This window comes from Cetorhinus maximus, chromosome 15, assembly GCF_964194155.1.
Source record: "Cetorhinus maximus chromosome 15, sCetMax3.hap1.1, whole genome shotgun sequence".
Taxonomy (NCBI): domain Eukaryota; kingdom Metazoa; phylum Chordata; class Chondrichthyes; order Lamniformes; family Cetorhinidae; genus Cetorhinus; species Cetorhinus maximus.
Genome location: NC_135893.1, coordinates 41,778,976 through 41,793,239, shown reverse-complemented (window position 1 = coordinate 41,793,239; position 14,264 = coordinate 41,778,976). Strand labels below are relative to the sequence as shown.

General features: G+C 41.5%; 1 protein-coding gene across 3 annotated transcripts in view; it reads left to right on the top strand.

Annotated features, from left to right (window-relative positions):
- The window catches only part of zbtb40 (zinc finger and BTB domain containing 40), a 100,687-nt gene that overhangs the window by 17,544 nt on the left and 68,879 nt on the right, over positions 1–14,264 (top strand). For all 3 annotated transcript variants that reach the window (XM_078558296.1, XM_078558295.1, XM_078558297.1), the window contains exons 5-6: positions 4,324–4,463; positions 8,878–9,070. In XM_078558296.1, coding sequence (XP_078414422.1) covers positions 4,324–4,463; positions 8,878–9,070 — 333 coding nt within the window. The remainder of the gene's footprint in view (positions 1–4,323; positions 4,464–8,877; positions 9,071–14,264) is intronic.

Here is a 14,264-nt window from a genome sequence, read left to right as displayed (position 1 = left end):
CATGTATTTGTCAAGCTGCCTCTTAAACACCACTATCGTACCTGCTTCCACCACCTCCTCTGGCAGCGAATTCCAGACACTCACTACCCTCTGCGTAAAAAACTTGCCCCGCACATCACCTTTATAGTTTTCTCCTCTCACCTTAAATCTATGTCCCCTAGTAATTGACTCTTCCACCCTGGGAAAAAGCTTCTGACTATCTGCTCTGTCCATGCCACTCATAATTTTGTAAACTTCTAACAAGTCGCCCCTCAATCTCCGTTGCTCTAGTGAGAACAATCTGAGTTTCTCCAACCTCTCCTCATAGCTAATAACCTCCAGACCAGGCAGCATCCTGGTAAACCTCCTCTGCACCCTCTCCAATGCCTCCATATCCTTCTGGTAATGTGGCGACCAGAATTGCACGCAATATTCCAAGTGTGGCCTAACCAAGGTTCTATACTGCTGCAGCATGACTTCCCAGCTTTTATACTCAATACCCCTGCTAATGAAGGCAAGCATGCCATATGCCTTCCTGACTACCTTATCCACCTGCGTTGCTACTTTCAGTGACCTGTGGACCTGTACACCCAGATCCCTCTGCCCGTCGATGCACTTAAGGGTTCTGCCATTTACTGTGTAATTCCTGCCTGTATTAGACCTTCCAAAATGCATTCCCTCGCATTTGTCCGGAATCCTAACTGCTGACCTCAGTCAGTGCATGGCTGCTGACTGAACTTGTCGTTATTGCTGAGGTGATTCGAGGTACTGCTTGCACATACTCATCTGAGCTACCATATGTTAACACCACCAGGAAACATTGACATGGTGGCGGGGATAGAAAAAGAAACCAAACTTATTTATCTGATTTCTCACATGTTGACACGTTAGTCTAAATCCTGTGGGTGTTTTTTACATTTTGTACAATTCCAGCATGAGAAAGGTTAGAGCGCAGAACTCTCACTACTGAAGCAATTGTGCAAAAATATTTTTATCTTTTCTTCCAGCTCCACCAAAGCAGAAGGATTCACAGGTGTTGGCCATTCTTGAGCTAGTTGAGATATGTTTTCTTTGTTTTTGGCCCCCAAATGGCTTGGTTAAGGTGCAGAATTTACAATGGGAGTAAATGTCAAGATGCTGCAACACAGCAATGCATTTCCCACCCTAAAAAAAATCCTGTTGTCATGGTTTTTGGACATTCTTTATAGATCAGTATTGAGCACGCCTATGTAATTGACTATCATAGGAGTTCCCTATGTCCCGAGGTCCTTGTATGCTATCGCTACAGGCTGCCATCAATACGTGGTGATGTAGTTCTACTGTTTTCCATCCTTGTATCCTTTGTTACACCATGAGCAATTTCATGGGAGACTGGCTAATATATGAAAACTCCATCTTTGCATCAAGTATAATTAATATTATGAAAACAGAAATTAGGGAAGCTGAACTAACTGTCATGACTTATGCTGTTTAACTATTTTTTTCACATTTTGTAGCCAGTAATAGTGTGATACTGTGGCAGTTTCACATTTTTTTTGCACAAGACCAGTTGCTTCAGTTCATTGAAATTATTGCAGTGTACTAGAACATTTTCTTTTGTTTAAAACCAATACTTATGCTTATGAACTCTGTTATTATCTGGAGGCAGCGCAGGCTACTGAGATATTGGGTGGTTTTTCAACTGTTTAAATGCTGTTAGCAGATCCTGCAAAGAGTAGGTTGGCAGATAAATGAGAACCATTCGGAGATTTTTTGGGGACTAAAGTGGACTTGCATTTGATTGTTGAAATCTAAGGGAAACGGTTCTCTACTCTGCCCACCTCTTGCTTCACCTGCCACATTTCGACTGGGGACATAGTTTTTGATTTTTGTACCGCATTTGGTGTATAAAAACATATGTGAATAAGTGAAGAGGGCATTTGGTAGAACGCATACCTCCGTTAGTGTTAATATAATTACGCAGCTATTCCTCGAGGCTTTTCCCTGCCTGGTTGATGTTCTGTAACAGCAAAGATGAAAAAGGAAATATTTTAATTAAGAGCTTCCCTCTTCACTGAGGGTGTTTCAAACCAATCCACATCCAACAACCTTCTCTGAAAACTCTGCTCACATTTTGACAATTGTGATAAATTCCACCACAGCAGCTGAGACAATCCGCAACATTCTGAAATAAACAATATTGTAAATAAAGCCACCCACAGCATCCTTTTTTTAAAAAAAAGTCAATTCGCCGTATCTCCCAATGTTAACGGATCCTTTTAAAAAAAAAAAATTCCAGGATCCGAATCCGAATCTTTAGCAAAAACTAATCAGCTCTTGATTGGGTCATACCCTATTCATGTACCAACTTGCGTTGAAAATTGTCCATTACTTCTTGTGATATATTGTTTATAGACAATCAGACAAACAAACAGGGCAAAGATGATGGCAGTAATTGGAGATAGAGGACTATGTGTTTCTTAATTAGAAAATTAGAGGTATTAGCAGTCATTGCATTTTCAATTTGCCTGTATAACATGACAAAATGAAAATTAATAGTTCTAGATTTTATTGCACCTGCTACTGTTGGGCAGACATGTTTTTGCCTGTTTGTTAGTCTGTGGCCAATGCATCTCAAAAAAGCTAATGGACGGATTTCAACAAACGGTGGTGCACAGGGTATGGCCAAGGAAGAACTGATTAGGAATTGGTGAAGATGCGGATCCGGATCTTGGAATTTTTTAAAGGATCTGTTAAAATGTGGGATAAAGCAAAGTGACTTTTTAAAAAAAAGAATGTTGTGGGTGCATTTATTTAGATTGTTGTTGATTGTTTTAGAATATTGTGGATGGTCTCAGCTGAATTTGTCACAGCTGTCAAATTGTGTGCAGAGTTTACAGAGCAGGTTGTTGGATGTGGATTGGCCTGAAGATGTCCCAGTGAGAAGGAAGCTCTTAATAAAGAGATTTATTTTTCAGCTTTGCAACTAGAAAGCATCAACCAGACAGGGAAAAGCCTTGAAGAATCGTGTAATTGTAATAACATTGAGTTAACATAGCATGGCAGAGGTACATGCTCTATTGAGTGTCCTCTTCACTCTAACCAACAGCTTACATTTATATAGGTCTTTTTTCATGGTTAAAAAGTGTCAGTTTTTCACAGGAGTATTATTAACAAAATTTGACATTGAACCACATAATATATTAGGGTAGATGACCAAAGGTTTGGTCAGATAGGTAGGTTTTAGGGAGCATTTTAAAAGGAGGAAAGGGAAATATGGAGGTGGCGAGGTTTAAGGAGAGAATTCCAGAGCTGAAGGCACAGCTGCCAAAAGTTAGTGATTAAGATCAGGGGCGTGCAAGAGGCTAGAATTGGAGGAGCACAGATATTTCAGAGAGGTGTAGGGTTACAGAGGTAGGAAGGGGCGAGGGTCTTTCATAACTTCAAGGTGACCAAAAGTGCTTTGCAGCTAATGAAGTACTTTTTAAAGTGTGTTTCCCATTGTAGTGTAGGAAGTCAGTTTTATGCATGGTCAGATCCAAAAAACAACAACCTGATAATGACCAGATAATCTGTTTTAATGATGTTGCTTAGTGGATAAATATTGACCAGGACACTGGGGAAGAATGTCTCTGCCCTTGGTATAGGGTCATAGAATCTTTTAAGTCCACCTGAGAGGAATGAGAGGCCTGTAGTTTAATGTCTCATCTAAAAGACAGCGTGTCCAACAGTGCCGCACTCCCTTAGTACAGCAGTGGTAGTTTCAGCCTAGATGTTATGCTTAAGTCTCTGGAGTGGGACTTCACTCCACAACTGTCTGACTCTGAAGCAAGATTGCTACCACTAACTTGTGATGTGCATACAGCCCTACTCTTACTGAGGAGAATATAGGTTTTGCTTTCTACACGCTTCAGTTGTACTAGCTGGAAATGTATTGCTGTAGTAGTGTAAGCCAGACACCTGAACAGTGGGCAGGATTTAAAACTATTTGTTATTCTTGGCCCATATTCAAAAATTTCTTTCCTGTTTGAGGGACATTTGTGGAAGTCTTTAGAGCTAGATAGATGCAGAAGAAAGCAAAGGGATTAATATTATAAAAGCAAAATACTTTGGATGCTGGAAATAAAAAATAAAAGCAAATAAAAACTGGAAATAACTCAGCAGGCCTGGCAGCATCTGTGGAGAAAGAAACAGAGTTAAAGTTTCAGGTCAATGACCTTTTATCTGAACAGAAATAATATTGTCTTCAACTTGCTTAGTGTGAAGGCGTGACTTTACTTTTTATTCAAACCTTGTTTATTCATAGATTAGCGTCTGTATCTCATTTTGTTTGGAGCTGATGGATTGGTTGTTTCTAATATTTAGGTCGTATTGATAGTGAAGATTTTCTGCTCAACCTTTATTTACACAAAGAGGAGGTTCTGGAATGTGTGACGGACTTGAGCCCTTTATTGGACTGCCTGGACTCTGCTGAAGAAATGGCTTTCAGTGAGGAGGAGAAAAAGGTCATTTTCCCTTTTGAGTCTATTTATTTATCCAGCCAATTTTAAAATGTTTTACTTTTGACTCTGTATTGAAAAGGAAAGGCAACCTCGTCCTATCCTCATCAGCAATCCGAGAAGAGATTGAAGTGACTTTCTCCTTCCTTTAGAGATACAGAAATGTACAACACAAGATAAAAACAAAAAACTGCGGATGCTGGAAATCCAAAATGTACAACACAAGAGGTGGTCATTCGGACCATCATATCTTGGTTGGCTGGCTCTTTGCTCAAAACCCCACTGGCCTGTTCTCGCCTCATTCCCTACATTGAATCAAATGATTTTCTACTTTCATCTTAAACTATCAGATTATTTCTGCCTCATTTATTCCCTCTGGAAATGAATGCTCTCACAGTTCTCCTCATCAACATTTTTCCTAATCTCTCACTTTATTGTTTTAGTCACAGTTTAATTAACAACTTTGTGTTACTATTCAACAACCAGAAGAAATAATCTTATCTTCATGCTATCAAAATCTTTCATTCTTTTAAAGACTCCTCATGCCTTGTAAGCCGCCTCTGCTCCAGTAGGTAAAGGTCCAGTATTTCAATAAGATAAAAACAAAAAACTGCGGATGCTGGAAATCCAAAACAAAAACAAAAATACCTGCAAAAACTCAGCAAGTCTGGCAGCATCTGCAGAGAGGAACACAGTTAACGTTTCGAGTCCGAATGACCCATCAACAGACCTAAGTAAAAATAGAAGAGAGGTGAAATATAAACTGGTTTAAGGGAGGGTGGGACAAGTAGAGCCAGTGATAGGTGGAGATAACCAAAAGATGTCACAGACAAAAGGACAAAGAGGTGTTGAAGGTGGTGATATTATCTAAGGAATGTTAAGGGTAGAAAGCAGGACAAGCAAGGTACAGATAGCCCTAGTGGGGGTGGGGGTGGGGTGGGGTGGGGTGAAGGAATCGAAAAAGGCTAAAAGGCAGAGAAAACAGTGAATGGAAATACATTTAAAAATAATGGAAATAGGTGGGAAAAGAAAAATCTATATAAATTATTGGAAAAAAAAGGGGGGGGTCGGAAAGGGGGTGGGGATGGAGGAGAGAGTTCGTGATCTAAAATTGTTGAACTCAATATTCAGTCCGGAAGGCTGTAAAATGCCTAGTCGGAAGATGAGGTGCTGTTCCTCCAGTTTGCGTTGAGCTTGACTGGAACAATGCAGCAGGCCAAGGACGGACATGTGGGCATGAGAGCAGGGTGGAGTGTTGAAATGGCAAGCAATGGGGAGGTCTGAGTAATGCTTGAGGACAGACTGAAGGTGTTCTGCAAAGCGGTCACCCAGTCTGCGTTTGGTCTCTCCAATGTAGAGGAAACCGCATTGGGAGCAACGAATGCAGTAGACTAAACTGAGGGAAATGCAAGTGAAATGCTGCTTCACTTGAAAGGAGTGTTTGGGCCCTTGGATAGTGAGGAGAAGGGAAGTGAAGGGGCAGGTGTTGCACCTTCTGCGGTTGCATGGGAAGGTCCCGTGGGAGGGGGTTGAGGTGTTAGGGGGTGATGGAAGAGTGGACCAGGGTGTCCTGGAGGGAACGATCCCTGCGGAATGCCGCCGGGGGGGGAGTGAAGGGAAGATGTGTTTGGTGGTGGCATCATGCTGGAGTTGGCGGAAATGGCAGAGGATGATCCTTTGAATGCGGAGTCTGGTGGGGTGATAAGTGAGGACAAGGGGGACCCTATCATGTTCCTGGGAGGGAGAGGAAGGTGCGAGGGCAGATGCACGGGAGATGTGCTGGACACGGTTGAGGGCCCTGTCAACCACGTGGGTGGAAAACCTCGGTTAAGGAAGAAGGAAGACATGTCAGAGGAACTGTTTGTGAAAGTGGCGTCATCAGAACAGATGCGACGGAGGCGAAGGAACTGAGAGAACGGGATGGAGTCCTTACAGGAAGCGGGGTGTGAGGAGCTGTAGTCAAGGTAGCTGTGGGAGTCAGTAGGCTTGTAATGAATATTGGTGGACAGTCTATCACCAGAAATTGAGACAGAGAGGTCAAGGAAGGGAAGGGAAGTGTCAGAGATGGATCATGTGAAAATGACGGAGGGGTGGAACTTGGAAGCAAAATCTGGAAAATTGGGAGGAGGAGGCTGAGCAGGGATATGTGCATGGGAGCAAGTCTCCAGGGCAGTCAGTGCCCAGGGCCTCCGGCAGAGAACTGCCCTGCGATGCCGAGAAAGGATGAAAGACCTCATCTGCTCCACCAGGGAAAGTGAACCTATATCACCCCCTACACCTCAACCCCCTCCCACGGCACCTTCCCATGCAACTGCAGAAGGTGTAACACCTGCCCCTTTACTTCCCCTCTCCTCATCGTCCAAGGGCCCAAACACTCCTTTCAAGTGAAGCAGCATTTCACTTGCACTTCCCTCAATTTAGTCTACTGCATTCGTTGCTCCCAATGCGGTTTCCTCTACATTGGAGAGACCAAACGCAGACTGGGTGACTGCTTTGCAGAACACCTTCAGTCTGTCCGCAAGCATTACCCAGACCTCCCTGTCGCTTGCCATTTCAACGCTCCACCCTGCTCTCATGCCCACATATCTGTCCTTGGCCTGCTGCATTGTTCCAGTCAAGCTCAACGCAAACTGGAGGAACAAAACCTCATCTTCCAACTAGGCACTTTACAGCCATCTGTACTGAAAATTGAGTTCAACAATTTTAGATCATGAACTCTCTCCTCCATCCCCACTCCCTTGCCGATCTTCCCCCCCGCCCCCCCACCCCCTTTCCCCAATAGTTTATATAGATTTTTCTTTTCCCACCTATTTCCATAATTTTTAAATGTATTTCCATCCATTGTTTTATCTCTACCTTTTAGCCTTTTTCAATTCTTTCACCCCACCCCACTAGGTCTATCTGTACCTTGCTTGTCCTGCTTTCTACCCTTAATTAGCACATTCCTTAGATAATATCACCACCTTCAACACCTCTTTGTCCTTTTGCCTGTGACATCTTTTGGTTATCTCCACCTATCACTGGCTCTACTTGTCCCACTCCCCCTTAAACCAGCTTATATTTCACCTCTCTTCTATTTTTACTTAGTTCTGTTGAAGGGTCATTCGGACTTGAAACGTTAACTGTGTTCCTCTCCGCAGATGCTGCCAGACTTGCTGAGTTTTTCCAGGTTTTTGGTTTTGTTCAAGCCTTTCCTCAAAACAATAGGGTATCACCCTAATGAATCTATTGTTTTAATTGGATGCCTTAAACTGCAGGTCGTGCTTTAACTCTGGCCTACACATTTCTTTCAAATTCAACATTGCCTCCATTAGTCTGGATTAGGTGGTATCTTCAAAAAAAGCAATCAAGGCCAAGTATATTTAAATCTGTTTGATTTCAGTCATTTTCTTCAAGGCATCCATCAATCTGCCTTTTTCCAATCAAACAGGCTTTCTGAAACCTTCAAAGTGTCAGTTCAACCAGTTGGCTTCCATAGACAGAGCTACTGTTAGTCGATCTGATAAACTCATATCTTAGTTCAGTAGTGTGCACTGGTGAACTAATATACCAACCTTTGAATATTTTTTACATCTTCTTAATGTTTTGTTGCAGGTATTACTGAAATGCTATTATGCACATGTGGCACACCCTAGTTTATTTTAAAAAGCAATTTAGTTAATATTAAGATTTTACCCTGTTCTTGATGATCTGAGAGTTATATGTAAGTGAATAAAGTCAAGGATTTTTTTCCATTGTATTCAGTGGTCACACTTAGTGACAATCATCATTTTTCAGGAAACAGCAGAAGGTTGAATGCATGTGACTCAATTTAAAATAAGCAGACATACAGAAGACAGAAATCACAGGTACGGGAACAGTAATAAACGATCATGGGATAAAATGGTTCACACTATTCACCCTTTAAACAAACATGAATATAGAATAAAATTCAAGTATTTACGTTTAATTTACAGCACAGAAAGAGACCATTCAGTCAACTATGCTGAATATCTATGTTGGTGTTGCCTAGCTTCCCTTAAAGGCATCTGTGCCCTTCCCACCATTGATAACAAGTTCCACATTCCAAGCAACCTCTGCATAAAGTTTCTTCCGAATTATTTATTGGATTTTTTAAATAACTACATTGTTTATGGCCCATAGTTTTGGACTCCCAGTAAGTGGAAACGCCTTCCCTACGTCTACCCTGTCAATCCCCTTTGTAATTTTAAAGACCTCTATTAGATTTTTTTTGTAAAATGGGGTACAGAACTGTATTCAAAATGTGACCGAATATTAGTTAAGCAGTTGGCGTGTACTCATTGGTATAGCATGATTTCAGGTGATTTAGACTGTAAGAGTAGTCTTTAGAAAATGTACTGTTTCAAAATTTTCTTGTTACTTCGTGAAATGTAGTTACGGCTAATATGTTGATATTTAGGTGATTGTGGAATGCTGTCAGGGAGAGACCGCCAGAGGTGCCATGGCTAAGTTGTTGAGGAAAGTAATCGAAGAGAGACTGCTCAGCGCTGAGACTGCAATAAATTTCCTTCAGACAATGAAAGAGGCTTACCCAGTGCTGCAGTCCTCGCTAAAGACTCTCACAGCAGAACCAGCAATGGCTGCAAAGTCAGGTTAGTTACATGAGAATCTCCTGAAGGGAACAATGATGAGTCAATGAATTCTGAGCACAAATATTGTAATAGAGTGGTTGCACTCATCTGGACAGATGCAAGAAATCCAAATTTCAAATGGAACAACAATTTATACTACATGGGAAAAGCGGTGCTTCATGCAGTATAAGTTGTTATTCCCTTTGAAATTTGGAATTCTTGCATCTTTCCTGATGAGTGCAAGAGGAAAAGCTTCGGCAACATGTCTCTTTTTTCAGCTACCCTCAAATTCTATACTACCAAACGACAATTTGAAGAGGATTATTTGTTTAATCCTGAGGCATGCTCTGAATTTATGTAGAGATCTGGGGAAGTGACAACATTTTCTGTGACATAAGCTGGAATTCACCCATCAGAATAGTCTGAGACCCTGAATCCCCAAAAATATGTAAGCAATTGAAAAACCCCCCCAAAATAGTATAGAACCCTTGGTGAGGCCACATCTGGATTACTGTGTGCAGTTCTGGTTACCACATTATAGGAAGGATGTGATTGCGCTGGAGGGGGTGCAGAGGAAATTCACCAGCATGTTGCCTGGGATGAAACATTTAAGTTATGAAGAGAGGTTGGATAGACTTGGGTTGTTTTCGTTGGAGCAGAGGAGACTGAGGGGCGACCTGATCGAGGTGTACAAGATTATGACGGGCATGGACAGGGTAGATTGGGAGCAGCTGTTCTCCTTAGTTGAAGGGTCAGTCACGAGGGGACACAAGTTCAAGGTGAGGGGCAGGAGGTTTAGTGGGGATGTGAGGAAAAGCTTTTTTACCCAGAGGGTGGTGACGGCCTGGAATGCGCTGCCTGAGAGGGTTGCCTCACATCCTTTAAAAAGTACCTGGTTGAGCACTTGGCACGTCATAACATTCAAGGCTATGGGCCAAGTGCTGGTAAATGGGATCAGGTGTTTCTCACGTGTCAGTGCAGACTCGATGGGCTGAAGGGCCTCTTCTGCACTGTGACTCTGTGAATAGAACAACAACCCTTTGAAGAACACTTCATGCTCTGAGCTATATGAGTGAATCCTCTTATAAAGCATACCTTAGTGATGTACAATATCATCAATGCTCCAAAAGCGGTTATATAATAGTTATTGTTATAGCCTGGGTCTACCAACCTCCAATGTAAGGGTGTAATTACATTTTAACCAGATCTGCATCTGAAGTATGTAAGTACAAAAAAAAGACTGCCTCAACCTCAGGTTTGTTGTCCAATTACTGTTGCAGCTCTGCTCATGGAGAAATAACAACTGATGATAAATAGAGTAAGCAAGGAGGAGATGTGACTTTGCATGGGCAAGAGAACATGGCTCTAATGGAGCAGAGAATTCTGGATCAATAGCAGATAAAAGGAAAACATTGTAGATGAAGGAGAAAAATAAACTCTTTGGATTTGTTTTGCCTTTTAGGAAGAGGGGTTAGTGCTTGATCATTTTGCTCAAATTAAGGAAGCATGTACAAGATCAAACGTAATAGTTAAAGGATATTTCAATTTATCAGCGGTAATATTAACATATTCCGAATGAAAGTAAAAGCAGAGAAAATGTTACTGGGTATTGTGAGACTCGTGCATGATTCTACGAGTACAAGGTGAGGTTGATTGTGGACCTCGATGCTCTATAATAACTAGAGGAGGTTGTAGTCAGAAAACCTTAAAATCATGTGCCATATGTGCTCGAGTTTAAAGTTAGACTCAGTCAAGAAGAGAGGAGTGCAAATTCTCAAATTTAAGGTGATGAATGCAGGAATAAAGTCAATGAGATTAAGAAACTGGATAGGCAACTTAAAATAGAAAACCAGATTAAGACTGTTTAGACCAGCATTTATTCCCCATTCCTAATTGCCCTTGAGAAGATAATGGTGAGCTGCCGCCTTGAACTGCTGCAGTCCATCTGGTGTAGGTACACCCACAGTGTTGTTAGGAAGGGAGTTCTAGGATTTTGACCCAGTGACAGTAAAGGAATAGCAGGATGGTGTGTGGCTTAGAGGGGAACTTGCAGGTGGTTGTGTTCCCATGAATCTTCTGCCCTTGTCCTTAGAGGTAGTAGAGGTCACGGGTTGAGAAAATGCTATTGAAGGAGCCTTGGTGAGTTGCTGCGGTGCATCTTGTGGATGGTATACACTGCTGCCACTATGCATCAGTGGCAAAGGGAGTGAATGTTTAAGGTGGTGCGTGGGGTGCCCATCAAGTGGGCTGCTTTGGCCTGGTTGGTGTTGAGCTTCTTAAGTGTTGTTTAAAATAAACATGAAAGTGTTTTAGAACAGTGAATGAGCACCAAAGGAAGCAATTGGATCCTGAATGATCCCAAGGGTCATTGACTTACCAAAGGACTAAAAGTCCAAATGACTTGTGTATGTCCTCTCCATAAGCTTCTGACCAATTATAGAAGTGCAATTTTCAGATAGGGAATTTGGACTTTAATAGGTTTGCAAAGATTTTGGTAGTATTACAAAGATTGGTCTGGAAGCTTGGGAAACACAAAATGGTTGAAACTTGTGAAATGGATCATAAATTAGCTGAATCAGAAGACCTGAAAGGTCCTCATGAAAAGAGTTGACTAGTACTGTGCATCTGTAAGTTCCCAAATAGCATGGAACAATTGAACCACATACAGGTGGAATTAAATAATCTTGGACATTGGACTGAGAAGTGATAGAATTTGTTTAAAGTATGTAAGTAAAAATTTGAGACTGGTTAAGGCAGGGAAAATTGCAAATATAATCTAAATATTAAACTGCAAGACAAAACACGAGGGAAACCTATTGCTAGATTGTTTGCTGAAAAAACATCATCTCTCTATGTGGCAGCAGTAAAGAAAGCAAACAGTATCAATAGTGTATAACTAGAGAGGGAGATCATTGAATTTGTCAAAGTAACATAGGTCCTACCCCACCTGTTAACCATAGTGCAGTGAGGCATCCATACACAGGAGGCAGTGCAGTAAAGGACAACTGATAGCTGAGCTACAAAACAGGCTGCCGAAACTGAGCATATTCCACTGGAGAAAGGAGGGCTTAAGGAATATTCATAAAATATTCATGGAATTGTTGCAGCACAAAGAGAGGCTAGTTGGCCCATTGAGCTTGTGCCGTTTCTCTACAAGAGCAATTTAGCTAGACCGACTCCCCAACCCTTTTCCTGTAACCCTGTAAATCTTTCCCCTTCATGTGCTTATCTCATTCGCTTTTGAAAGCCACAATTGAATACGTCACCAGCACCCTTTCAGTCAGTGTATTCCAGAGTCGAACCACTCTCTCCTGAAAAAAAAATTCCCTTGTGTCACCTTTGTCATCGTCACTTTCAATCTTCTACCAATGGGAGCAATTTCTATTTACCTACTCTCTCTAGATCCCCCTCATGATTTTGAATACCTTCATGAAATTTCCTCTTAAATCTCTTTAAGAGAACAAACCCAATTTATTTAATCTATCCATGTAACTGAAGTTCCTCATCCCTGTAACCATTCTTATATAGCTTTTCTGCATTCTCTGTAAAGCCTTCACACCCTTCCAAATGTGGTGTACCTGGAATTGGACACAATATTCCATTTGGTTCGTCATAATTTTCTTGCTCTTAGTAAATAGATGCTTCTATTTGTGAAGCCCAGGATCCCATATACCTTTTTAATCACTTTCTCAATCTGACCTGCCAACCAAGGCGGTAAGATATAAATATAGGGATATGAGGCAGGATATATTTGATAAAACATCAAGACAACACATATATTGAAGCACTGTGTACGAAAGGTGAACAGATGGTTTAGTTGAGGATGCAGAATAAATGGAACTGAGGATCTGCGGAGGCAGTGGAGCAGAGTGGATGCTGTAGGCAAACTTCAGGGGACTCCTTTGATATTTGGTACTTGCGTATGAGTGACAAGAGTAGTTAATTCTTTTTGCTTTGTGACCAATTCAATGGACCACAATGTTTTCTTCTTGTCTTGTACAATTGGTTCCTATCTCTCTCATTCTCCTCCTCTGACATTTTCATGCTGATAAAATTTTATATTCAATTTTAGTAGAAGCTGTTGGATCTCAAGTATAATCTCATATTTGCCACTAACTGTGGCTGCCAAAATTATAGGTTTGCTGTGTTATGTTGTTCATCTTAGTGAAAGATAGCAAACTGACGTATAAAAATAAAATTTTGAGGGAGATCTTTGCCTTATTTGCTGATATTGCGACACCTCTTCACAATATGACAGTTTTCAATGTAAATGAATAGGTGGTGATGATTTTTGACAACACTGTTGAATTGATGTTTGGCCAAATCAACAGAGTGCTGTGTATATGAAGACTGGAGAAGAGCCAAAGTAAATATATTGAGGATAGATATGCTATATGTGCAAAGTTGTGTCACTGCAGCCTCTGCTTTTTTTTCCAATACTTGAAATTTCAGTCCTCTTTGCATTTAAATCACACTATACCTTTACCTCTCTATATTGGTAATTTCTTCCAGTACTACAGACATCCAAACTCTCCAATCCTCTGGCTTCAGTCTCTGGAACATCCCTCTTCCTCCCAAATTTTGCTCCACTACAGTGGGTGTCCTTTCAGCCACCTAGGCTTCATATTCTGAAATTTGTTTCATTAAGACTCTTCTTGGCTACTATCTGAGGCTGAACCAAACCATTCACATCCGTAGTGTCCTATTTGACCCTGATCTGTGCTTCCAGTTTTGTATTCTCTCAATCACCAAGAACCTTTGTGGCATTGCATGTGTTAGCTCCTTCCTCAGCTCATCTGCTGCTGGAATCCTCATCCATGTTTTTCTTTGCCTCTGGACTCAACTAATTCAGTGTTCTTCCAACTGGCCTCCTATCTTCGGGAAACTGGAGCTCATCCAAGACTTTGATGCCTGTATCTGAACTTGCAGTAAACCCTGCTAACCCATCACCCCTTTACTCACTGACCAACATGGGCTCCAGGCTAAGCAACACTTTGAATTTCAAATTCCCATCCTTGTTTTCAAATTCCCCGATGACTTTGCCCCTTCCAATCTCTAATCTGCTACCGCCCTCTAATTTCTGCATTTTTCTAAATCTAGCCTCTTGCGCATCCCCAGTTTTCAGCACTCCACCATTGGTAGCCTACCTGAAATACCCTTCATCAACCCCTCGCTCTCTTGCGCAGAAAATGCAGAAAATTGCTCTTGCAAAGAA